The sequence below is a fragment of the Drosophila montana genome, unplaced genomic scaffold, assembly GCF_035044405.1.
Source record: "Drosophila montana isolate Dmon_TW-CO22-7 unplaced genomic scaffold, ASM3504440v1 contig_3848_1, whole genome shotgun sequence".
Taxonomy (NCBI): domain Eukaryota; kingdom Metazoa; phylum Arthropoda; class Insecta; order Diptera; family Drosophilidae; genus Drosophila; species Drosophila montana.
In genome coordinates this window covers 266,095-294,056 of record NW_026998720.1, presented here as the reverse complement: position 1 = coordinate 294,056, position 27,962 = coordinate 266,095, and the positions used below count along the sequence as shown (strand labels likewise).

At 41.8% G+C, this 27,962-nt stretch overlaps 1 protein-coding gene across 6 annotated transcripts in view; it reads left to right on the top strand.

Annotated features, from left to right (window-relative positions):
• SKIP (Shal K[+] channel interacting protein) overlaps window positions 1-27,962 on the top strand; it is a 161,706-nt gene that overhangs the window by 41,748 nt on the left and 91,996 nt on the right. For 5 of the 6 annotated variants that reach the window (XM_064696562.1, XM_064696561.1, XM_064696560.1 and 2 more), the window contains exon 2: window positions 1,940-2,671. In XM_064696562.1, the coding sequence (XP_064552632.1) occupies window positions 2,312-2,671 (360 nt within the window). In that variant the 5' untranslated portion in view covers window positions 1,940-2,311. Of the gene's footprint in view, window positions 1-1,939; window positions 2,672-27,018; window positions 27,242-27,962 lie in introns of those variants that run through there. The other variant, XM_064696564.1, reaches the window with a different exon arrangement.

Below are 27,962 nucleotides of genomic sequence, written 5' to 3'. Positions count from 1 at the left end.
TTATATATATGTATATTTCGACTAAACTCAGTTATTTTGAGCTTTACAATGCCAAAATTTGATGCCCACTAAATTGTTAGATTATTTAGCAAAACTTTTCAAATGTTTACATTACTCTTCAGAAATGCAAATGAAAAAAAAATTGATAGTGGGTCGGCCGAACCTCAAAGCAGAAGGTTGGTTCGAGCTACAACCAACTCCCTGCCTTCAGCTTTTTCCTGATTCGGTAGTGGTTTGAACCAACCTCCTGCTTTGACGTTAGGCTGGGTTTTCACATCAATGGTACCTTAGGCTTTGGTCCAAACTTAGGCTTGTCATATATTTTTTTTTAAAACACTAAATTTTTAATTTATCATTGTTTGTTGTACTGTAAAAACCGTTCATACACGTATGAATACATATGTTCAAATACAAGATAAACAAAATATAATCCCCAACACAAAATTGTATTTACCAAGGATGATTAGATAAATTGGCTGGGTTTCAAACTATTTTATTTTTTGGGGCCGAATCTCCTACAAAATGTTGTATTTTAAACCAAATCATTTTTGATGAAAAATATATTCGTTTCGGACTTTGGTTCACTTGGTTTTCAGGCAACTGGTCGTACAGCGTAAAAAATAAATGCGAGTTCCGGGATTGAACCATTTAGGTTTGGTGCACAGCCTAGTTTAGTACCAATGCTTATCTTAATTTCTACAAATTAAAATTCGGCAACACAAGAGATGAGCGTTTGTTTTTGAATTTTTAATTTTTTGACGACTTTACTGAATATGTCTTTATGAGCAAATATTAAAGAAATTCAATTGATATTTAATTTGTACTTTGTTATTGTTTTTGTCTGTTTTTCTTCGTTTCTGTATAAAAAGCTCAACTCTTGACATTCGCTCGACAGTTTTATTGGTGAATAATTGCGTATCATTAAACCATTTGTAAGGCATGTCGACCAGCAATGATTGATCTATTCGATGCCAATGTGAAAACGAAATAAAACAGCTGCCAGAAAAGAACAGAAACAAGTAGAATTGTGATGCGAGAGCGAGAGAAGGCAGCTTAGTGACACGGCAGGGGCAGCACATATAAATTACTTATATGATGGCTTCTGCCTTTCAGGCAGGGCGTGGCGCGCCGTGGCGTGGCAAAAGAATGTGGATTATGGCAATGATTTTGGGTATATATATTTTTGTTGTTGCTGCTGCCAACCGCTAAAATAATCCATTAAAGATAAACTAAAAGCAAACACTAAACTCCTGTGCTAAAGCAAAGCAAACCGCAGCGCACCCACACGCTGATAATCAATCATTTATCAATAAGCGACGGCACACGCCCAAAACTGCAGTTGATGTTGTTGTTGTTCCTGTTGTTGTTGTTGTTGGTGTTGCTGCTGCTACTGCTGTTGATTGGTTGCTATAAGCTTTTAGTTTGCGTTTAACGCCTCATAGATTCTCTAAAGCGCTGAGGCGTAGGAAGGGCGAGTGCGAGGGTTCAAGTGCGGCCCACATGGGAGACGTCAGTGTGTCTATGATAAAGTGATATGCATGAAAATGCGTGCGTGTGCGTGTATGTGTGTGTTGCACGCATGATACGCTGCGGTGTGCCTCAGTTGTTGCCCAAATGTCTGATAAGGCGCTGCCAGAATGTGAGAATTATTGACTGTGCGTGTGTGTGCTTGTGTTTGTGGAGCAAACGAAAACCGCATCAGCTGCCATTGGTTTAATTAATTTTCTAGAATTCTGAATTTGATTTGAATCTGAACAGCAGTCATTGATTTGACTGCAGCGCGTTGCAGGGCAAGGCAAGCAGTTAGGGAAATTGTGGGAAAATTCTCGACTTCCCAATATGCGGGCTGGCGCTTAATTGAAATTTATGCAATGCTTACTTTTATTCCGAAAATTATAAAACATAACTAAGCATTTGAGTTTTCTTAATATATTTGCAGATCACAAAGAAACAGAATGCGGATGACATTGCTAGCGGCAGCAGTGGGAAAAGGAGCAGCAGCAGCAGCGCTTGCAGGAAATTTGAATAGCGCGACGGGGCATGTGAAAATGCAAAAATGTGAAATCAACTTTTATGTGTGTGTGGCCCAAGGCAATGAATTTTAACGAGAGCATTTAAAACAATACGAAAAAGCGTTAAGACCTTTACAAAAACAGGCTGAGGAAATTGCAAGCGTAAGCAGCAGCAGCAGCAGCAACAGCTTGTGGAAACGCGCTTAGCACGTGACGCGGCGCTAAGCGAATTCCCATTTTGTAACGGTAATTGGTGGCACACACGTGAGCGCACATCAAGCACTTGGCAAGTGGCAAAAATGGCCGTTAGCAACATTGTTTGCGAATGGCTGCGCGCCCTTGGGCTGGCGCAATACGCTGAAAGTTTCCTGGACAATGGCTACGATGACTTGGAGATATGCAAGCAGGTCGGTGATCCGGATCTGGATGCCATTGGCGTTGATAATCCTGCACATCGACACAAACTGCTAAAGAGCATACGTTCGCTGCGCGAAAAGGGCGCTGCCTCAGTCTATTTCATGCTCAACGATCCCAATTCGCTATCTGGCAGCATGGAGATCCTCTGCGAGACGCCGCCCAGCAATGAACTGGAAATGGTGCTGGGCGAGCAGCTGGAGACGGACGGAGTGCGTCTGACAGCGCATCCATATTCAACACCGGTGAGTACTCTATACAAATATATAATAAGATGCCACTGATTGCCAGTTAAAATAAGCTTTCGGTTTGCCATAGCAGTTGCTGTTGATTAGCGCCGGCTTATGTGCCGTGCTGATGTGCACCACCCGTATGCCACCCGTGGTGCACACCAAGCTGTCAACTGCATTGATTATGCATGGCTGTCAGCTCCGCCTAGACCTTGCCAGTAGTTGGACAGCTACTCATCAGGCTAACAAGCTCACACTCCGGCTCTTATACAATGCTCGGTTTTCATTAAATATAGCTCACACCACGCTCTCTCGAAAAACCTATTCAAACTGTATTTCCTGGCAAGTTGAGCTAGCTTCATATACTCTGTACAAAAATTTGAAAGGGTATACAGGTTCAGTTCAATCACAGTGTGGATGTCTGTTCGTCTGGTTTAATGGCTGCAACAACCACAGTTTAAGAGTCATACAATAATATTATTTGATTCATTAAAATCTTCTGGGAACAGTATCTCGCTGTTGACTATAGAGCTCCCACAATTTTAAAGCCACAGTTTGGCAGTTACCATAATTAGGTATTAGATTCACTGAAGACTTCCGAATATTTAAAAAAACAAAATTAATATATAATCCGTTCCCATTAAGAAGCTCTTTCAGCTCTTCTTTCAGCTGCTTTTACCCTAACAAAAAAACAGAGCATTGCCTAGTCCGGCCACGTTTCCACTTTTGATAATACAGAATCCAATTGCAAACAAAATTGCAAAAACTTAAAATTGTTTTAAATTGCGCTCAGGTGCGCCACCACCGCACCGCACCTCACTTCGCCTCAATTCAGTTCAGTTGAGTTCAGTTTTAGTTTTAGTTGAGTTCAGTTTTGTAGCCACCCACAACAAAAGGTCGACCGAAGCAAAGCAAAGCCCGACAAACTATTCAATGTCAGTTTACATACTTAAATTAAAATTCTCTGACAAGCAGAACTGCTAGAAGCAGAGCTATAGATAGGAGACTTAGAGAGAGAGAGAGACAACAAGATGAGGTGCAGAGTGCAACGTTTTTAAATGTCAACCCGGTCTACACTTGACAGTAAAATGGAGCACATTTAAACGGTAGCCCCGGTAGTTGCCGGCGGTCGCTCATTGCCGTCCGATGCTGTCCCCAAATGGCTTTTGTATGCAGCTTTTGGCTTTGGTGCCGTCTCGAGTGTCATGATGTTGCTCCATTGTTCTGCTTCTGCTTCTGTTGCTGCTGTTGCTGTTGCTGGGCGGATTTGGTGCCCCTTTTGTAGGACTCTCAGGTAGGCGACATATCATGTGCCATTTTATATGTACCAAAAGGCACCGATGCGTCGCGTTGCTTTTGGCCAACAATTGTGGAACACTCTCAATGTTTTTTGGCAGCATTTAAAAAATGCCTCAACCCGCGTCCTCTACGCCTTTGGCTTTGTGTAATTAAAGTAATGCTTGAGAAGCAGACAGCTTTGCCAAAGACAAAAGAAACAAAAACCCGTCTCCAATTTATGTGAATCCCAATCGTTGATGGTGATGGCTACATGCATGATTCAGAGCCGGCCAAAAGTAACTTTAAGCCCTTTGTGATTTATTATGCAAAAGCTGAAATTATAAACTGACCGCCGTCTGACAGCTTATAGTACAACATATCTCCACACACTGTTTGGCAACTTGTGGAATTTGCACGTCAATCGTGTTGCAAAATGTGATTTATATGTATGTATGAGAGGGAGACAGGAATCCCATATATGTGAATATATTGTATATGCGGCATGCAACATCCTGCCCCCAATAACGTTGCGGCTTCGTTGGCGGCAACGTGACGCTTGCCGCACAAATCACGTCATTGAGTTGTTTTCATCAAAAGGGCAAGCATGCAGCTTCGTCCAGCTACGCTCAGTTTGGGCCAGCTCCTCAGCACCGGGCAGTTGTTCGTTTTGTTGATGAGTCCGCGGCTATCAGAGCGTTTTAGGTTGCCAGCAAGTTGCCCCAAGTCTGCTGGCCCATTCATTCATTTGCTGACGTCTCGTACGCCCGCCCTTCCTCCCCGCCCAACTCTTGCTGTCTGCCGCTCGTTCGTTTTGTGTATTTTTATCCGAAAACTATCTGGCTGCCTGACGACTTCTTGCAGTTTTGTATCTGCGTATCTGCTGGCATACAATTTTTATTTATTACTCATTCAGCTGCAAAATTGTTCCTTAATTGCCCATATCAGCTGAGAAATGAAATTTATTACCTGGCGTGTGTATATCGCCAGTGCCAGTCAGCCAAACAACAGCCCAACTGAAACATACTACAGCAACACACAGACAACGTCCTAAACTTTTGCCAGCCGCATCATTATCAGCCTCGTCTCTGGCAGCCACACAGCATCCGACTCGACCAGCAACAGCAGCAGCAGCAGCAGCCGCATCGACATCATTAGTTTTGTGCGCCGCGCCGACAACGTTTTGTATATTTACTTAATATTGCAATGGTCTCTGCACTGTGCAGTGTATGTGTATGTGTGTGTGTGTGTGTGTGTGTTTGGCGTGCGTGTATGTGCCCACAGTCCTGTCCTGGCGTCCATTTATCTCGACGTGAACGTGGACAGCAACCTTCTGTGATTTCTGATTTCTTATGCCAATTTACTCTCGACCATAGACTGCGCGCTCGATGCTGCTCCATATTGAGACCCATCATCATCATCATCATCATCATTATAATCATCATCATCATCTCATCATACTCATCAGCAGGCTTTGCCTTTGCCATAGATCAAAAGACAGTTTGCTTTAGTTTTCCTCCCTGCTGCACAGTTCGCCGTTTTGTTGTATAATTTTATTTTATGTGCTTGTAGCCTTGACCAGGTCAAGTTGTTTTGGGGTCGAGCTGCCTCAGGTCCACTCAGCTGGACTGGTCCGGGGGCTAGGTTCTGTATCTTTTTCTGTTACTGTTTCTGGACTTGGTTGACTTTAAGTTATTTCAGCGCTTTGGCTTTATTGATTTGTCCTCTTTGATCTTCTGCCTGAGCTGTGGCATGATTTCATTTTTATGAACTTGACTTTTGTGCATTTTCATTTTGATTTCAGTTCTTGCCACGACTGTCGACGGCTCCTCGCCTGCTTCTTCTTCTTCTTCATCTTCTTCGCTATGAGCATTTTCTGCGTATCGTGGCAAGTAATTGCCGCAATTCAATTTGTTCATTTTGCCTACGTGCTATGTGGCTTTATTATTTGTTATTCAGGCTTACAAATGAGCCCTTTGCCCGGGCCTAATTTAATATTATTTAATTGCACAGGCCAGCAGATTGGAAAGCATACTCAATGATTTTCATGTTTAATTATTTATAATCATTTTGATTTTGTCTAGCTAGAGAAATATTTGTGTGCATAGGAAATATAGTCAAACGTTGAATTCCATATTAATTATAATTTTTGACATTTTATTGTTGATTTATTTATGATTTGAATTTCGCATAAATATAAATTGCCCTATAAATATATTTATACAGTATATATTAAGGGCTCTCGTCCTTCTATGCGTCACACATTTGGTTACGAAATTATTATATATATATGTATATCTTTATATAAATATATCTATATACATTCTTGATCAGTTTGAACAGATGGTACGGTAAAGCCATGACTTTATACTTAGAATCGGTCGATGAACTTGTTTTTGGATTTAAAACTTTTCTATTTTCAAGATATCGTTACCAAACTCAGTATTAACGAGCTGGTCTATTCTCCCAAAATATATCATATGGCTCCTATAGGAACATTCGCTCGCAAATAAGATTTTCGCATTTAACATTTCTACGTCTCGTTTGCAAGAGTATTAAATGTTCGGCTTGCTGAAGGTTGGCTTTTCTTTCTAATTTACTATGTCTAGAACTTTATCTGTATCTGAATTTTACGCAGTCAAAGTTTTGCTTTTGAAAATATGTCTTCTTAATTTAACAAATTATAGGAAAACTCTGTCCAAAACTTGTTTGTAATTTATGTGCGCTACACACACACACACGCACACACACATCCTTTTGACCCGCATGTGTAGCATATTATTAGCCTGTATTTCGGTGCATGTACTTGTCCTGCCCTCTCCCCTTTCATTGCGTAAATTAAAACATAAGAATTAAGCATGCCCCGCTATACGACATCAAAGCGGGCCAATTTTCGCCCAGCTGGCCATAAAATTTACGTAGCACCTCAGATGTTGGCCTCGAACCAGTACCAGAAGCAATGCCTTAATCAGGCATTTAGCACCAAAATGTAAAACTGCTGCGAACGCATTCATTGCTCATAAAAAATTAAAGTCTAATTGTGGACAAAGGCAGAATGGAAAAGCGAGCCACGATTCGCGTACACATTTTCAGATTCAGGTTCAGGTTCACGTTCACGTTCATGTCCTTTGTGGCAATGGGAAACGGACAGCGGACAACGGGGCGGATACACGTTTTGTTTTTCTTTTGACTCGCCCCAACGACTAAGGGCGCGAGAGACCCTAAACTAAACGGCGCAGATGCGGCCCAAGCCGGAGCCCTCTTCAATGGCTGCGGCAATCGGCTGCGTGCTTTTTAATTAATTTAATTGCAATTTAATTACCCTTGCTATTTAATTAAACACATTGGCAACTGAAGGAGGCGTTCGTGCAAATTGCATGCAAACTTTTTTGGCAGCACTCGAAACAAAATCAACACACACATAGAGAGAGCATATGGGTGTTTGTCTGTGTGAGAAATTCGAGTGCTTGTAGTTTGGCAATTGCGGCTTAATTAGACATGCAGTTAAATTGATTTGCCCGTTAGCTACGTGTCTGTATTGGGGCCCTGTGCAGCGCACATTCAATTTGTAGACGTACTCAGTTGCCCATTGATAATTGACGATTAATTTAATAGAATGTCCAAGTTTGGTGTTGCAACTAACTGCCAGTGGCTATGGCTATGGCTATGGCTATGCTTCTGCCCCTGTCTCTGGCTCTGCTACTGCATCTGACTGTGACTTTGACTCTGACTTTGGCTGTCGGCATGCTCAATTGTGCGAAGTTATTTCGCATGCCGCAAAGTGGCACCAAAATGCTGTCGTCGCCTGTCTTCAGTCTCCTCTCTTTCTCTCTGTAAAGTCAGCTCCTGTCGCCTGTCGCTTGCGTTGGCTAGTTGGGATTCTAAACAACTTGCCACATGCTTGAAAGTTTCCGCTGCCACAGCGGCTGCTGTTGCTGCTGCTGCTGCTGGGGGCCTTACTTGGAGTTTATCTCATATTTCACATGCCGCCGCAATTACTGCCGCCATGGCGGCTACTTACTGGCGGGTCCAGCTAAAGCTGCACCACTGCACCACTACACCACACTGCACTCACTGGCTATGTCAACTGCCTACACAAGTAGCCAGTCCCGGACTGTTCAAGGAGCTGTGTGTCCGCTGCCTTGAAATGTTTCATAAATACTGGCCCGTACTTTGCAACGCAAGCGGCAAAACATTTTGCTTATAAATCAAAAAGAGCTGGCTCGCCGCAGCGGCAACATTGCAGCCACGTTGCAACCACGTTGACAGCCGCTTATAAATCTTGTCGCGCACTTTTCGAGCTGACCGGCAGAGCAGAGACGACTCCTTCAGAGCTTCGTGTAACCAATTAACAGAAAGTGCCGGAAAGAGAGGGCGCATCGAACTGCTTTTGCTTTGCTGTTGCTGTCTCGCTTTCAATTTGTTGCTTACAATTTATTTATGTTGCAAAAATTCTCATTGGCAGCGCTTGGGTTAAACAAATCGCGCTCGACTTGACATAACTCGCTGTCAATGTGTCGTCTGCATGTCTCAGAGTTGTTGTTGTTATTGTCGTTGTTGTTATTGTAGTTACTGCTTCTTGTAGTTGTTGCTGCTGTTGTTGTTGCAGCAATTACACATCTCACAATTGTGCCACGCTAATGATGGGAGTCCCACGTCCAAAGCAACGCTGACGACTGCCTTTTGGATTTTGTGACATTTTGCCAATTGTACAATTGCGTGGAGCTCTGTGACAGTGAAAGGCGGCGGCCTAGGCCGACTACCTATTACAGCGTCAGCGGCTAAAGTTGTGCTGCCCGCCCCGCATGCCCCCTAAACACTCACCACACGCCACCAGCTCCATTCAACTACCATCTCCATCTGGCGTACCCCAGTTGGTCTTTTGCCTTGGGGTGATTGTGCTGTCCAGCGAATTGATATGGCCGTCGCAGCTAAATGTCAATTAATGTCATCGACTATTTTTGCAACGTTTTCGCTTTTAATTGGCGTCCCATCTATACGCCCACTTTTGACTCCCAGTTTATTATTGTGGGCGGTAACTGGTAGCTGCTGGTCTTGACTTCTGTGTGCCCAGTGCCATCAGCATTTGGAATAGCGCTACCAGGCTCCAGAGCAAATGGATTCCTGCAACGCTTTCAGAGCGAGCGAGCGTCCAGTGAAAGTTGTTTACATTTGCCTCGTGGCAAAATGTTGCTGCTGCTGACACATTTCGCTAACCATTGAAGCCTTTTCAAACGCGGCACCATTGCCTGTGCCAGTTAGCCAGCTGGGCCAGCTACAGCTGCAGCTAATTAGAGCATCCAAGAGAGGAGGACGTGCATACATCAAACATTGCACAAGTGCATCAACAGCCAAATGAAAGAGCGTCCGGGATTGGGGATTGGGGCCTGGGGGCAGGGTTGGGTTGATTAGAATGCAGCTTGTTTGCTGTAATTAACAGGCAGCAGCAGCGATTAGAAACAGGTTACCAAAAATAAAAAGAAAATTGTCAGCACATGAATAACCGATCAAAGTGTTGCGCTTCAAAACGATTTTTAAGAGACATCAGAAACTTAACGGGATAAAAATTTGAAATAAAAATAAAATAACCATTGCGAAGAGGATTTAGTTCAGAAGCGTCATTGGCATGTTAAATAAACGGACTACTGTTAGTACCTCTGTCAATGTTAATAAAAGCGACAGTCTTTTACTTTATGTTAAAAATGTGCACTGTAAACTGCTAAAACGAAACTGTTAGTGGCAATGTTACTGTTAGTTTAGGCTAGTCTATTTTCAATTTCTCTCCTGGTTTAACTGAAGACGCATTTTTGTAAAAATAATATAATCCAAGATATATAAAATCTAGATTGAAGAATTTATTTCGTTGCCTAGAAAATAATATTGAAAATATTTCCATATTCAAAGCGCACACATATCGGTTAAGGTACAGCGACTTACATAAGCAGCTTGTGCTGCGATACCCATTTATAAAGGTAGCCCGACACTTTCTGTAGACAGTTTAATGGAAGAGTGAGAACTGTCAACTTTGATGGCAGTAGCTAGAAACAGAAATGTGGTGCAAACGAGACCCGAGGCCCCTGGCCTAAGGTTAGCGCCAAAAAGTTTTTGCTGCATGCATTGGTTGCATTTCGGTTGCCTTGGGGTCGATTCCTTGTGATCCGTTTGGGAGCATGTTGTCATATTTTGCATGCGCTAGACGACAGCCGCAACGATGTAGGCTATGCGGGGCGGGCACGAGACGGAATGAGACAAGCCGAGACGAGGAAGTTGGCGATGTTGCTGGCTTACACTAAACGACATAAGCATAAATCTCACTTACCTACAACTTGATTTACTCACTGCATGCTACAGGCTCATGGCCTCATGGCTCATGGCCCCATGCCACATAGCTCATGCCACGTAACGTTTTACGTTGCGACGTCATAACGAATGTGCGCCTGTCAGCATTTCAACTTTGCGCCATTTATGTTGGTCAACCGCCTGGAGTTGGACTTGGAGTTGGAGTTTGGTGATTTGGGCACGGGTGTGGGTGCTCCGTCCACGTTTTCTACGTATATATATACATTTTGCATCTGCAGACACTGCTGCGCGCCTACCCTGCTGTCTATCAGGCCCATCTCCAGCTACAGCTCTAGCTGTCTGTCTGTAGGTCTTGGGGGTCTTCAGTCAAGCCGTAGGCGTAGCGTTGTCTCTCTTCTTTTTTTTTTTTTGCCCCTCTGATTTTGGGGTACACCTACATCACATTTGTGTTTATTTCCTGTTTGATGGTGGTCCTCACTTCTTATGATTCATTTGGCAATTTGAGGCGTATGACATTTGATATAAATGTTGAGCGCTTAGCTCGGCCTTAGTTCGACCTGGAGCTGGAGTTGTTGCTGAGTGATTGAGTTGGCCCCGGCATGCGAACCGGATTTGCATAATGTGCGCCTGTCTGTGTGCCACGTTGGACAGTTTTAATGATGGTCTGTGGTCTAGACTAACAGATGAGACTTCACCGCGCCGCTAAAAGCTTGCAGCAGCTTTCTCATGACACGCCGTGTCGCCATAAACCAGCTGCCGGAATTGTTCGACAATACGCACTTGAGGCCAGGGCTAATCATGTTGCAAACTCAGCTTATTGTTGTTGCCGTCCTGTTTCTGTTGCAGCCACACCTTGCCACTAAATACCTGTGGCCATTAGAAGCACACAAATCATGGCACACAGACTTTGGGACGAAAGTCTAGAGTGGGAGACCACAACACCTGCACAGTTTATCACCAGAGCCGACTGTGTAGACGGAGCAAAAACCAATTCGGAGCACTTTTGTCTACACACACACACACACAGACACACACGCACGCACACCAACTCACCCACACTCTGCTGAAGCCAACGACAACTGGAAATTTAGTTGTTAAAGTCAAACAATTTCAACAATATTTCTGCGCATAAATTGCAGTTGCAGTTGCAGTTGCTGGTGCTGTTGCCTTTTCCCTACTTTGACATTGTGGCTGCAACAACAAGAGCAACAGCAACAATAAAAAACATTTACAACAGCGTCCTTTGCGACTGTTTTGCGACTGTTGCTCCCCATTTGTGTTGCAAGTTGAGTTGAGAGTTGCTGCTGCTGCGGCTGCCGCTGCTTGTTGCCGTTTTGGGTCATAAATTTCGCCACGGCGACATTTCGGCATTTTTCCAGCATGTTGCTTGCTGCTTGCTGCTGGGGCAGCTTCCAAGTGAATTATGCGGCACATATATATATATATATATATATATATATATATATATATTTATATGTATATGCAACACAATGTGCCTGAATATTGGTTTGTAATGCCGCCCTGCGGTGCTTAATTACTTGCAGATAAGACAAGCCAAAACGCCCATAAGACACGCCCCAACATCCAGCTGGAGAACTGAACAAATCCGCAAATGATGATGATGATGATGATGATGCATCATACTCAACAGAGATACAGATAGATAAAGACAGAGACAGATAGAGATAGAAAGAGAGAGTTGAAGTGGATCCGAGCAGCAATTGAATGACAAGATTCTGTTTCAATCTAATTACTTGCAAATAAGCCGCAGTGCATTTGCCACACCCTCCCGCCAGGGGATCGACTCATCTATGGCATTACATTTTCATTAGACCGAGTGTCTCTGGGTGCAGAATCCAGTTGCAGCTAGCTGCAGCAGCAAGTTGCATCAACTGTGCCTGCCCATTGCCTGCTTAATTAATTTCCGAGTGCCACGTGTGAGTGTCCAATATCCGTATGCAATCAAAACTGCAACCACAATGTGCTTAAGCGCCAGTCGAACGGACGGTCAGACGGGCAGACAGACAGACACACGGACACCGACGGCTGCACATACACTTCCTTATCTTTAGCTGCCTCTGGCTCTGGCTCGGGCGGCTGGTCAGCGCTTTGAAGCGCGCCCATCAACCGGGTTTTCGCAAGCATATCAGTTTTCATAATTGGCACTGGCAGCACTGACATTCTCGTCTCATCAACAACCTACTTCGCTGCGTTGTCGTTGTTTTTTGTTGTTGTTGTTGTTGCTGTTGTTGCGCAAACACTTCATGTTCATGCTACCCACTCGAGTGGACATTTGAGCCTTGCTCTTTATATATATTTAAGCCAATGCCATTGCAAATGTGTATCTGTATCCGAATCCGTGTCCAAGTCGGTGTATCTGCAACTGTGTCTGTATATGTGCCTGTGTCTGAGCTGTTGTATCTGCGTCTGATACTTGTGCATGTGCAGCATCATCACCTCATTTAGATATGCGATATGCAAACCTTTGCCTGCCTGCCTGCGCTTTCGGGCAGCTTCTTCTTTCTTCTCTGCCCAGCTCGTCGCTTGAACTTGACCCTGGGGCTAAGCCAGCCGCTGAACATGCGCCTTAAATGCTTTGGAGCTCGAGAGATATGCTGTACACCAGGCGTTGTCCGGCCAACGCGCTGCACTCAATGAAATGAATTGGTTGACATTAGTTGTTGTCGTTGTCGCCGTTGCTGTTGTTTTTGTTGTTGTCGCTTTTTTGTTGTTGTTGTTGTTTATGCATTGCATTTCAGTCGTATGTTGCCTAGAATGAAATCTTATACTTGTATGCGATATGACGGAGTTGTTGCATAAAAGGTGTGAGAATTGAGACAACAGCTGCAGCTGAGCTGCCTGTAATAGGCATAAATGTCGGATTGTTATGGAAATAAGATAGAAAAGAGGCTTAAGGTAGCTGCAGTGCTGCGAAATTGTGTATAAATATGTATAGACTATCAAAGGAAGGAAACAAGTTGTAATACTGTAGTACTATTTACACAAGGAGGATAAACGTAAAGTAGATATACCATATAAAGGCTTAGTGCAGAAATAGCGAGAGTATTAAAAATTGAGTGTAACTTGTAATTCTTCCTAGGGCAAAGATATGATCATTCTAAAAATAATAAAAATGTTCACCTATTTAACCGAAAAATATCGTCAAATAAATAAAAATTATAGTTTTATATATTGGCAGTAATTTAAAATAAATCCACATGAGATTATTATTAATATAATTTTGTTATTATACATTATTATTATTATTATCTATAGAATAAAATTTATGATAAGGCGAATAAAATCGCCCATCAGATCGTGCATGTATGCTGACAATATAAACTATTTTTGATTTCTCTTAACTAGCCACAAGATTCCAGATGAAGTCATGTTCGGTTCTAGCACAATTATTTCCATCTGTCTGACCCAATCAAAGAGTTGTCGCCTTCACAGCTGTCTCAGCTGCAGCTCCAAGCAATTTATATCAATTTTCCAACTGTGGGCTTGTTCGTTTTTAGCCCCTTCTCACACCCAATACACACACACATAGATAGACACACCCACACACACCTCCCTCTCTGGGCACTCTCACTCTTTCATGCTTCGCTTTCTTTCGCTCTCGTCAAACATTCCCAAGCACTCAGCGCTAACTAATTTCGCATGCCGGGCCACTTCATTTGGAAGGGGGCAGCCCAAAGCCAGACAAAATGCATATGAAACTTAACACTCCGCCCCTGTAGTCCACGCCCCCTGCGCCCTGTTTTCCCATCAAGCCAGCTCCATTTGCGCACAAGTGCGCGACTGCTGCTCAACCCAATTCCATATGCATATAGTTGGAACCCATGTTTGTATTTATGTCGTTGGGGATTCATATCCGCAGTATGTTAAAACGAATAGCGAATTGCACCGTGTGTAGCCCCGCTCACCCCTCCTTGCACTTGTCTTAAATGACATAATTTACGGCATAGCGCAGCGCCCGTTACGCCCACCCAACTGACGTCGCTAAAAATTATAAATAATAATTCCACTTGTACGAAATTACCAACATGCCCCACGCATTTACACACACACACACGGACAGTCAGACACGAATATAACCATTCGTATTCATTGCGCCATTTTCTTGACTGCCTCTGCCAGCCTATTTCTCTCCCATCTGTCTCTGTGTCCGTCTGTCTCTCTGTCTGGCTCTGGCTGCTCTTATTGCCTAATAAATTCGTGCAGCAACGAAAATGAAATGTGTAAAATATGCTGCCCCGACCGACTGTGCAGCAAGCTGAGAGACTCCGCCCGAGACTCGACTGCAGCCTCATTCCTAGACTTTGGCTGGGCAGTTGCTGTGGCAAATATTATTATGTTTTTGCTATACCCCGTACCCATACAAAATGTCAAAAGGGTATCTTGAAGCTGTGCAAATATATGTCATAGGCAGCAGAAAGGATTTCTCCATCTATAATGTGTGTACATATATTTTTGATCTTCGTCCGTCCTTTCGACTCTGCATGAAGGCATTGATAACATAGACTTAGGGCTAAGAACTATTTAGAGTTTTTCGGATAGCACGGGCTCATCAAATTCACTTCAAATTATCGGAATAATAATGATATCCGAATTTCGATACATACCGATTTCGTGAAATTTTTTTTAACTATTTCTTAAAAATGTTAAGACTAAATTTTGGATGTAAACTTAAAGAGTTCAAATAGAATATTTGGTCATTGTGGTACTGATACATTAAGTTATTCAAATTTATCGAAAAATTAATCGAATGATTGCTAAATTCGATACATTTGCTTTTTACCTCATCTCATTCTGATATCTTGCCTATTAACGAACTGACAATAAATTCAGACGAATATATTTTAACCAAAGGGCAGAACAAACACAGCGTATATTCGCATGTGAATGTGGAGCTGTTTACAGGGTATCTGCCTGTAGGGCATCCTTGCCCAGCGCACTGCCGTATTTTTTTTTATGTGGTTTTCACTTTTTGCCTGCGTGTTGCATAGTTGTGTTGCCGGCGACCCCAGTTCGGCCTTAATTAACTGCTTATGAATCTGCATATGCAGTCGCTGTTGTCGTCGTTGTCGTCGTGCCCCTCCCTACTGTCCTACTCGCATGTTGTGTAGGTGCTGCACAAAAAAAAAATAAAACAACTACAAAAAAACAGGATGCTCATTTAAATATTTAATGAAGTGCTGTGTTGCAGTTGTGTCCGCTGTAAAAGAAACACAAGCCCCAAAAAAGAGTAAAAGAATTGGCTAATCATGCCACATATATCCTAGGCATATCTATGTATGCATGTATAGTGTGTGCATGTATTTGGCACATGTAACAGTTTTTTGTGCGCTTTTCATTTTCAGTTTTTCTGTCTTTCGGCCAGCAGCCACATTCGGGGCGCCTCTTGACCCATTTGCAGCAGTAGCAGCAGCAGCAGCCGCCGCCCTTAAAGAGCGATGCGTTGTGTTTGATTAAATGCCAGCGCTCGGAGAGCGAGCTTGTGGCTTGGGCTTGCCAGGCACGTCTTTAATTAGAAAATAATTGCAAAAACCAAAACACACACATGCACGCATACACTGCCACATCACACTAACATGGCCATCAAGAGTGGAGGACAACGGCGCCAGAGTCAGTCGCAGTGGCAGCCACAATTGATGGACATGCTGCTGACTGTTGGCAACGCAGCCTCGTTGCAAGCCTTGACACATGCCAAAACAGGCAATGGCCGACTGCTATGAGGCAGCATATTTTCTTTTTCTTTTGTTGTTGTTGTTGCTGTCGCTGTTGTTACTTTTAGCTGACCAACGCCGCTCGCCGCATTACATGGCAACATTTGCAACACCTTTCAGTCAAGTCCGTCGTTTGTGGTTATTGGGCCTGCCCTTCTGCCTCGTTGGCATTGTCTGCTGACAGGCACTGTCTTGCGACCGCCTACACAGCGTGTTGCTGATTTTTGCAAAATTTATCTTACTTGAAGAGACAAGTTTGGCTGCGGTCTGCACCGTGGCCCCATGTTGTTATCATGTGACATATGTGCATCAACGCCCCATGTTTGTTTTTCACAGACGCTGTCAAAGCCAAGCAAGGGGACAAGGGGGCGATCTATGCTGACAAGGCAAGCTGTTTGATTGGCAAATGGCAATGCGTAGACAACATGACGTATGCGTAATTTGACAAGTCTTAAATTGAAAACTCAACTTCCGCGTGCTGCGCCTAATTGGCTGAGCATGGCTCAAAGGCTGCTGGCAATTAAACAGCCAACTCAAAGCACAGCAGCTCAGTTACTTAGCTGGAAAGCCTTTTGTCCACTTGCAGCTCACATATGTGGCTGCTCCTGCTCCTGATCCTGTTCATCCTGGGGTGCTTGAACTCCAACACGAACTGGTAGGCATTTGCCTGTCTACTGCCAGGCCTTTTGTGTTTTTTCGGCAATAAACTAATGAGCGACAAAATGCAAAGAGCCAGACGCAGACCAGAGATGCACAGCACTCACAGCTAGTTGGTAATTGGTAGTTTCACCTAATGCCAACCTCCTGGACAGACATTCACACTTGGCATGCAAGCGACTGTATGTCCAACTGTCGCCCCGTGTCGACTGGCTTAATTAGAAGCCTAAGTTAGTTAGATGCCCCAGACAACTTGCAACAGTGGCACTATGCAGTTTGCACTATTAACCCCTTATGCTCGCACTGTCACTCTCCCTCTCGCTCTCTCTAGCTATCTCTCTTTTGCGTGTGTCCTTAGCTGCAAGCCTGGCCGTATCCATTTAGCAATTTAGCCGCACACCCACTCACTGAAAATGCCTTTGCCGTTGGTGTTGCCTCCATGCGATATGTCCATCAGTCGTTTGCTCGTTTGCCTGCGCGCTCATTTAATTAACAGTCGCGCGCCACGCCAAGCCACGTCGCGGCCGAAGCAGTCGGCAGGCAGCAGGCGGTGCAGCCATGCCACGGCCTGGCTCTGGAGGCTGTGCCAAGAAGGCGTGTTGCATCTTTGGGCGGGCGCGGCAACCAATTTTTTTTTGCGCTGCCTTTATTATCTTTTTTCCTGCTGCCCCTATACAGATACATATAAATATATATATATTTATATATATACTACCCGTGCTCATCTGCAGCAGCTTGCATGTTTTTTTAATTATGAATTATCGTTGTGCTCTTTGGCTTATTCTGACAGACTGGCTGACTGACTGGCTCATACCAAAGCTTGTTGCATTTAAATGACATAATTATGGCGCATAAAGAAAACTCCCACACAACGACAACAACAACAACAAAAGCAGCAGCAGCAAACTCTGGCACCGGCGACGGCGGCATCTCAAAGCCAGCTCCAGCTCCAGTTGAGCTTTAGCTCCAGCTCCATTTCCTTTTTGGGATCCCACATGCCATCGCTTAACAATGGCCAAATGCACTTTTCAGCTACTCTATTAGACCCGCCCCGTCACATCGAGGCAAATTAAATTTTGCGAACTTCAGCAGACAACTTGAAAGTGCAGCCCATAAAAAAATTGTGTTTTTATTTATATTGTATAACAATTTTTATTTGCACGTCAACCACTTGAGTACCACAACCAGTCAACCCTTTCCCCCAAGTTCTCTCACTCTTTATCTGAAGAGCTCAGGCCTCTAGAAGCAAAAATAAAATCAAGCAATTAAAATGTCACATATAGAATACGAAATACTCTGCAGTTGGATTCCAAGCATGCGAAATATTTATCTGCTATTTGTCAAATCCTTACAGTAATTGTCAATTTGTCTTTTTATAAAAGATATTAGTTTAATCTTATTCTAATTACTAAACATTTGCCTAAATATGGAAAGCAAATTTTAATATGTACCTTTATAGTTTTATATATACATATATATTTAAAGATAAATATGTGGAAGGGTTAATTTGCATATAATATATATATATATATATATATAATTCATTGGAGGTAGAATATCTATTAGCGCGAGCTTTTGTAGACTTTTTTCTTTTATTAATAAAGCCTCATTAAATTGATATTTGGCAAGTTTAGCTGAGATATTTTAATAAAAAGCTTTTCATACAATTTCTCAACTTTCGATTGAGCTTTTATATGGCACGTATAGAAAACGGGGAAGTTTTTGCCAGAAATTGAGACTTATTTCTAAGAGCCAAGCTCTTAGGATATATCTCAATATGTAATGTTATGTCATGGCTATAAAGAATCGTGTGATCTTTATGATGTTGGACATTTTCTTTCTCGAATGTGTAACATACCTAGTCACAATTTCATAATACCCCACTGAAAGCAAATTAATATACTAGTCAAAAAAATACAGAAAAAAAATTATATAAGAATTTGGACAATTGAAAGCGTATTTGAGCGTTAAGGCGCATATTACGTGTGCAAATATCAACATTTTATTTCAATTTTCAGCGAATTTTTTTTTTCTTCGTCCACTTGTAAAAACCATTTTCATTATGAGTGGCAGCCGAAAAAATAAACTGAAAAAAAGCTGAAAAAAAATTAAATAAAACGGAATTGCAAGGGACGGCACCAAATTTCATATCGATTTGCGCAGTCAATGGCCTAAACAAATAAAATGATGAGCGTCAATGAAGCGAGTGGCAAAATGTTTGACTCTGTGGTGGGCAGGGGCGGGTCAAGTTATTTGAGGGGGTATGTGAGTGGCCAGCTGAGTATATATACAATATGTTGCCTTGCAGCGACTACAGTAGTCTGTGGTTATGAGCAACGAAGAGTGGTGTGAATTAAACAAGACTGACCCAGCCAAAAGTGTTCGCTTCACGTTTGTAGTTTGCCGGTAAATGTTGTTGCTTTTAGGCAGAGACTACTTTAGATCAATTAAAATATTACATTTTTGTCGTTTTGTATTTTATTTTTGGTTTTTCGTTAGAATATGTAAGATTATTGTCAGATATTAAAACAAAATTCCTGCAAAAAGAATCAAGTTGGGTTTTAAAGCCGAACAGCTAAGCTGGAAAGTATGTTGATTATGTTAACTGAATGCGCGAGTGTTTAGGCCAATGCAAATGACACATAACTACGCACACAAAGACATAAATATATGTATATATACTTTTTTAATTGCAATTAAAAAGCTTTGGCTTAACCCGCAAAAAAATCGCTAATTAACTATCGATTGGTTTTAATGCACTCCATTGGTTAATGTGTTTTTCGCTTATTTTGATGTCCCTTTTTTTCAGTATGCTGCCAAATATTACAGAACAATTATAATTATTGAAAATGTTTTGTAATTAAGCATGCATGACCACAAATTTGCATTAAAATTGCTTGCATTATTAGCAGCAGTTTCCCAAAATACCTCTGAACTCTCCACCCGCCATAACAATAAAGCGCTTTTTTTAAGCTGCTTAATGGGAAATGTGAAAATCGCGCACAGGCTTAGTGCAGGCATTTTATTTTTAGATTTATATATATTTTTTTGCCTTATCGTTTAAGCGTTAAATTAGTAATTGAAATGGCAAATTAATGCGGTGTTCAGGTGGAAATTATATCCCAAGCAATTATGAAATAACAGCGGATACCCAGCTGCTGCTCTGGCAAAGCTATGATATCATGTGTATGTCAGGCAAACTTCAATTATTAATTAATTACATATATTGATTTGCTCTGCTTTTGTCATTTATGTTTTGCTAATTAGTCTTGTTAAGATTTAGCACTAAGATAAATGGCTTGGAAAACCAACGATGCCCATTAGCTACAGTTGCGTAAGGTACATGAAATCTGAGCAGCTTTTAGCAGCAATCGTAGTTATTTTGTTCAGCTTATAGGGCTGCTTTTAATTGCATGTTGCACGTCTAGCTGAAGCAAGTACTATTTAAGCATTTAAACAGCCAAATAGGTTTCTGCTAGTCTGAATTTGAAAGTCTTTTGCCTTATTCTTGCAACTATTGCAGAATGTGGCAGCCATTTGTTTTCGTTTACAGGGTATCTACTTGTCTCATTTTACAATTTTCTAACACCCATCTTAGCCGCTTGTAGTGTGGCTGGCCAAGCCATCCATCAATTGGCATTCACAAAAGGCTGTGGGCAAATTATGTTATGCATAGGTTTACTCAACGGCCCCTTTATTAGCCCCTGTCTCCGCCCATGAGCTGCGCACCCCTCTCCGAATGTGCTAATGAGCTTTAACGATGGCAACCGAAAAGTAGGCAACACTTTGCGTGAATTTTAATTCAGCTGCCGCAGCTAAGCTGTGGCCAGCTGTGCTGTGCAGGCCGTTAACTTGTCCGCAAAGCAACACCTACGTCGCTTGATTTATGAGCTACTAACGGAACACTAGCACACACATTCACACGCACACACACACTTATACACACTCATACACACACACACAATATAAACATGGCCTGTCAAATCTGCAGTGAAATAAACTTTGCATCCCTGCTGGCATTTTTATATGCCTGCTATAAACTAACATTTAATGTGCACCAGTAGCAGCACTAACTGCCACGCCCTCCGCCCATGCCCCACATATCTTACACTGCCCCCTTAGCTTATCTGGGAGTCTCATTGTCGTAATGCATAAAAACGCACTAAAATGTTCCCACGCAATTAATTCAGAGTTTTTGTACTTTTTGTTTACTTAATTGGTAAACATTTTGTTACATTTTTATGAGCGCCAAGGTGGAGCACTCCACACGGAATACCACACACACCACACACACAACACACACACCCACACAAACACTCTTAGAAATAGCCCAATTTAATATTCCATTTTTATTGTTAGCTGACGCTCTCGCCCTTTGTTAATTAAAACACAAAAACACGTGCACAGCGAATAAAAAATTTAACAGAATTTCCCGAGTTTTGCCCAAAAACCGTCACTTGCCGCTGCCAATAAAATTACCAAAAATATTATCGTTTTTTTTTCATAGCTATTTTAAATTTATTTTTTATTTTCGTAATTTTTTTGATACAGTCCATAAATGCAATGTGCATTTAATCCTTTTAACGCCGCGTTTTCATTACATTACTGTAAATTTGGTTTACAAAAATGTAAAGGCCGCTGAAATTTGGCTTTTACTTTTGTTTGTGCACGAGGGGCAAGGGCTAGCCCAAAAAAATGCAAAAAGATTCTTTCGTGTAAGGGGTTGGTCACAGCACATAGCTGCTGTTTACATCTATGTGGATTTTATGTTGGTTTTGTAAGCATAACTGAAATTGTGCGCCATTTTTTTTTTATGTGTCTGCCTTTATTTTCGTATTGCTGCTACCCCCTTTTTATACGCTCTCAGAGGGTAATCTAATTTTGCCATGACATATGTAAGGCATACAAAATGACATATTCAATCCCAGAAAGTATATATATATTCCTGATCGCTGTTAACAGCCGAGCCGATATTGCTATATCCGTATGTCTATTTTTACGCAAAATAGTCTCTCACTTTTAAATCTATTCTGATATGCTTTCCGAAATCGCCAGATCGCGCTACTATATTATGTACGAACTAACGGTCGAAAATTAAATTCTTTTTAGAACGCGCTTCTGTTGTTCATTATATCTTTAGCAAAACTCTACAGTTAAATGCTTCACTAGAGTCAACTTATACAATGAATGACTGTAAGGGTATTTAACCTTCGGCATTTTGGTTTTACATTTTCATTTTTTTGTCGTTTTACTGTGTTTGTTTTGTTGTAGGTCGTTATGTAGAAAACAATTTCATGTGCCCTTTTTGTAGCTGCTTTTCCAACGTTTCTTGCTGTTGGTGATTGTGAAAAATTTTGTGGCTGGCAAAAATATGCGTGCGCCAGTATAGTATGTATAAATGATGTAAGAAATATATCAGCATTAGGGTGATTCGGGCAATCAAATGAAAAATTGTTCAATATGGGATTAGTATAAAGGAATGATAAATAACTTTGATAATTAATCAAATTAATTATCCAGCAAGTAAAATGGAGAAATTTATTTGTAAAATTTCAATAATAAATAACTTAATATTTTTCGATTAAGAAATCAGATAATTTTCCAATTTTATGACAGACACAAAAAATAATATTATGAAACATTTATTTTTTAATATTTAAAAAAAGTTGTACCTTATATACTTGGCACAATTTTATTTCCTTGTCACCTTCATAAATATTAGGGCGCTCACCTGAGTCACCCTGTTGCTCGCGTAAAAAAAAGAGGTTAATATGCGCCCACATTCGTCCTTTGCACTTGTACCCTGTGACTGTTTGTGTTTCATGGCCGCATTCAATGCCAAAAATATGTAAAATTTTGGTTTCCCACCAAACCCAAATGCAAAGAATGTTCCGTCATGGCACAGAGTAGAAAAAAGTAAAAAAAAGACAACATAAGCATCAAATTATAAGAGATGCAAAATGAAAGCAGCTTTTACAGAAAGAGAGAGAGTTAAGAGCAGCCGAGACAACTAAAAAATCAAGTATACGCAGCGTCAGACAAATGCAATGCAGAGGCTGGCAAAAAAGGAAAAAAACAGCTTGCTAAGCTGTTTGTTGCATGAACGCAACTCATATTTGTGAAATTCCATAAAGGCAACGCTGTGGCACATGTTGTTGTTGTTGTTGCTGCTGCTGCTACTGCTGCTGTTGCCATTCTTATTGCTGATGTGCTGCATACAGCAAATTGCATTAAAATGAAAGCTGCTCCTGCAGACTGGCTCTTTAAAGCGCTGAAATTAAAAATTAAACTTAAATGAGTTTTGTTGCAGTTGCACTGCTGCTGCTTTTGTTGTTGTTGCACTGCCGGTGGTCGCCGCATGTCACGGCGACTGCGGTTTATGCTGAAATTCACCTTGAATGCAGTCAGCTTTACCTGTTGGCAGCTGATGGTGCGGACAAAAAACCGCACTTGAAAAAAAAGAAAGAAAAATACCAACGAAAATCTTGATGCAATTATTCATACACACATTCACAAACTCATTCATACACGCACAGTCAAATGCTAAGGCGAAGGTGTGTGCCCGAAGACAACAGCTGCCAAGTCAGCGGATGTAGGGCAAGGGGTACACAGCACAACACAGCACAGCACAGGGTTGCGGGGCATTTGCAATGCTCGCAATTGACTGACAGTTTTTGGCCCAGCTCAGACATTTTTAAATGCGAAATTCATTTGTCATGCTTATAATTGTCTCACTCGAAGCAAATTGCAGCGTTTTTGGGGGCAGCCGAGGATCGTTTGGGGCCGGCAATTTTAATGAAATCGTTGCAATCCAGCCAACTTTGATGCCAGCCAGCCATCCAGCCAGCCAGCCAGCCGGCACGTATCTTAACCAACTCTTGTTGGAGCGCCTGTGTGGCCGGGTCCGAATTGCTGTCAGTAATTATGCTTAATTTTTTTCGGGTCGTTGTTCGTGGCTTTGTGGCGTCTGTTGCAGTGAAAGGGCATTTGTGGCAGTTGAAACATTTATTTTGATATTTGCCGGACTCGACTGTAGATCGCAGCAGTTCGCATTCTTGGCAAGAGCTGCTGTTTTGCCTTTATATTAAGTTGTTTGGCAGCTGCTGCGTTTGCAGTTTAAAATTGAATAATGAACGCCCATTTGCTTTTATGACATTTCGATAATGATGATTGTGTTTTGTTGTGCGTCCAGTGTGTGCGTGTGTGTTTAATGCCTTTGTTGTGGTATTATCTTTATAAGGCAAACAAATTGTTGTTATTTGGCCACAACCGCGACTGATTGTGAGAGTCAGCCAGACAGATACAGACAAACAGATACAGATACAGAAACACTTCACCACAAGTCATTCAGTTGGGCTACGCGGGTAATTCGATGCGTCGAGAAATCGTATAAATCTTGCACTTTAATTCCCAGGCAACAGCAGCCGGCGCAGCGCAGCGCAGATCAAAAGTAACCTTAAGTAAAACAAACTGAAATCGATCATGATTGAAATCGAGCAGAGCACACACTCCACAAACACACGCACACACACACACGCAAACACACACACACACACGGGCACACTCACTTCGTAATGCCGAGTGTTTTGTGAAACATCAACATTTTGACAGGCACACAAATCCTCTTGAAATGAGATTTATAAAACACTGAGCAGACGCAGCATAAAATAAAATGAGAAAAAAAAAGTAAATGGGAACTATAAGACAAAAAAAAGAGTCGAAAGCAAAAAGAGCAAAGTCATTGTCAGCGTTGCGCTTGGCTGCGAAATCAGTAAGGCAAACAAAACAAAAGGCTGCCACAGAATGTGGCAGAGCTGGCCGGATCGGGCTGGGCTGGGCCGCAGCTTTAATGTGTAACATGTAGCCAAGATGCCGGCGTGTTGCCGCAGCCGCATTTGTGGGCCATTGCTGTTGTTGCCTCATGTTGTTGTCGTCGCTCGTCGCTCGTATTTATTTTCATTTTGAAGACATTGTAGTGTCATTTCAGCAACGACTTGTCCAGCCGACCGCAGCATGAAAGGCAAATAAAAAGCCAACATGCGAGTTGCAGCCGACCGATGCTCTCATTATATCTGTCTCTTTCTCTTATGCCGAAAACCCAAACCGAACCGATCTCATCCAATCCGTGTAAAAATCCAGCCGCGCTGCAGCTTTTAATTAAGCCAAAGAGCAACTGGTTGCCCGGCTATGACTACGACTCCGACTCCAGCTCCAGCTCCGTCTGTGTTTTTGATTTCTTGGCAATTTCTGCCCTGTGCGCAGCAAAAGAAAAAAGGAAAACAGAAATAATTTATCTGCGCGTAAGCCGCATATGTATCTGTATCTGGCGGCCGTATCTGTATCGTAAGCCGTATCTGTAACTGCAATATGTATCTGTGCGCCTTGTCTTGCTTGATTTTCTGTTGTATTTTTTTATTTTTTTTTGTATTTATTTTATTTGATTTTTTTTTGTTTGTTCAAGTCTCTCACGACGCGGCGCTGCCCCGCTGAGCGTCAACACTCCAGCCGCAGCCACAGTCACGGCTATGGGAGCCACTCAGTGCCCCAACTGCCCCCTGCCCGTCTCCTTGCCGCCCTGTCCACTCGCTCCGCACAGCATCACGTTCATGCGTGGCCACATTTTTTTGTTGTTGTGCCTGCGTTTTGTTCGTTTTTATGGCAATAATTGCAACTTGATGACTTAATTGCGGATGCAACTTGTTTTCCAACCTCCGAGCGAACGGCGAACGGCGCATGGCCTGGAAATTGAATTTTTCCACCTGGCGTGCTACGGGCGCGCTCTTAAGCAGGATATGCTTTCATTATTATAGATACGTTAGCTAGGCTAGGCGAGTGTCGTAGTAGTAGTTGCAGGGGCATGGGGTCGGTATGTTTCCCTCATTGCATAAGCAAATAAAATTTCATTAATTTATTACTGCCAGCGGCGGACAAGACAGAACCAAACAGCATCAGCATCAGCATCAGCCAAAACGATTCCTGCAGGCCCAGCTACCCATTAGTTGAGTTCAGTTTGGAGTTTTTCAAGTTATTTTTATAATCGCAGCAACGTGACATTTATGCGAGTGTTCATGTAAATGATTATTACGTGCCGACTAGACCCTGCCCTATCCTAGCTGCCCCCCCCTTTCCCGACCAACACTCAAGAGTTGTTTGCAAAGTAGATTTCATGATTTATTGCCAGCTGTGTTGTGTTGTGTAGTTTGTGTCTGTCTTTGTCTATGCCTGTCTGTCTGGCTCTCTGTCTCTGCCAGCGCCAAAGTAATTTTATGTTTAATTAAAAAGTATTCTGCATCATTTGCCTGAGCCGCTTTGATGGACATTTGTGCTATTCACGCCGACTGATCTTGTTGTTGCTGTTGATTTTGTTGTTGTTGTTATTGCTTATATATTTAATAATAGTTAACATGATTTCTGTAGTTGCGGGGTGCCCATGTCATGTGCTGAGCACGACTTTGATGTTCGCTTTGGTAATAACTAAATATGTTGCGTGGGCAATATTCAAATCAGTTTGACATGAGTTGCATTTAACAGCGAGAGAGATTGAATTGCCCTCTTGTGACTCGAAAAAAAAACAAAGTGGGCAACGATAGACATGCGATACGGGATGAGAGAAGTGATAGAGCTGCCTTTGAAGATCCTCTAAAAGTACTTGATAGGCGCTAAGCTGATCAGTTATGCAAAACAGAATATTAACATAAACCTTTGGACTGATAATAATTTTGTGATTGAGCTAGATAAATCTGCATTATTTTTGAGTGGGTACATTAGAAAGAGTCTTAGATGTTACACCTTAACGAAACATTTTCCATAATTTGCATTTATTTTGAAATTTCAATTAGGAACTGCTAGCTTCCGAAGAATGAAATAACTGTATATGAAGATTACTACTGTAATATTGTGATATAAAGAAAAACATGTTTGTTATTTACGAAAACTAAGTAATATTATTATATGATATTTATTGAAATAACAGATATAAAATTAGCATCGATAAACATAAGAAATATAACACATTGTAAATATAATTTTTTATCATGTTTTCTAATGATTAAATTATATTTATCTGTTTAAGTATTTAACTTTGATCAAAGTTAGCGCACTTTGTTTTCCTTTAATTAATTTATATGTTAGTGCTGCTCCTAGACTTCGAATAAGCGCTAAGTAATATATAAAAATCAGATACAATTTATGTTACAAAAAGATGTGTGTTTAATTACATTGAAATACGATTTATTTTTATCTGTCTTACTCAATATAACGAGCTATTGTTTACTCATTGAGCTACCCGCATCAGCACATCACATTTAATTGCAATAAAAAGCTTTTACTTCATAAAGAAGAATCCAAAGAAAAACAATTTAATTAACATTTCTGGGCTGCCCTTTTTTTCTCTCATTTCAGGTAAGTTTCAAGCAAAGAACGAAGAACTTCATATCCGCAATAAAATCGAAACGTTTTGTCTGACGTGGGTTAAATGTAAAAGTAAGTGGCTCAAAATACGACTGCAACTGCAGAACAAAACTTCACATTGGACAGCAGCAGCAGCAACAGCAACAGCAAAAACAACAACAACAATAATAAAGGCAACAAAAATTGATAAGGCCCGCCCCGCTTCGTATGCAGTTTAAAAACTCATTTAGTGTCCAATCAAGCGGCCATAAAATAAAGTCAATAAATCAAGCATAAAAGTAACAAATGCACAGCCAACACTCAGATAACACACACTCACACACACACGCAGCGCTGCATTTCAATAAAATTCGATACGTTTGGGGCATGAGCTCTCGAGTCCCAGTACCTTATCAAGGTGTGATGATCACTTGCGTGCCAGCGGCGCCTGACTTGCATTTCAGAGAGGCAAAGAGTCGCCTCACCTCGCCTCGCCTCGCCTCACTTCGTCTCACCTCATCACGCTTCGATCTGCTCTGGAGAATCAATAAAAATAAATCGAAATGTCACAGCGCTGCATGTTTTTAATAAGTGTGGGGTCCCGCAGCTCTACCCGACTCTGATACAGAACTGTAAATGACATTGTAGACAGTTCATAGGAACTGAGGAACTGACCAGCTTGTCGAGCTAAAAATTACCATACTCGCTTCTAGTATATTAATTTCACGGCCTATGTTATTAGACGCTAAAACATATTGAATTACATAATGTTGAGTCGAAGAAAACACTTGGAAAGCAGCGGAAAAAAAATTAAAATCCAACAATCAATTGAATGTGCGCATAAATTTTAAAATGAGAAATGCGACGCAGCAGCGAACGCTGCCTCATTGTGCCCCAGTCAGCGGGTGGGCAATGCGGACGAGAGTGGACGCGCCCCAAGAGTCGTTACCAGTTTT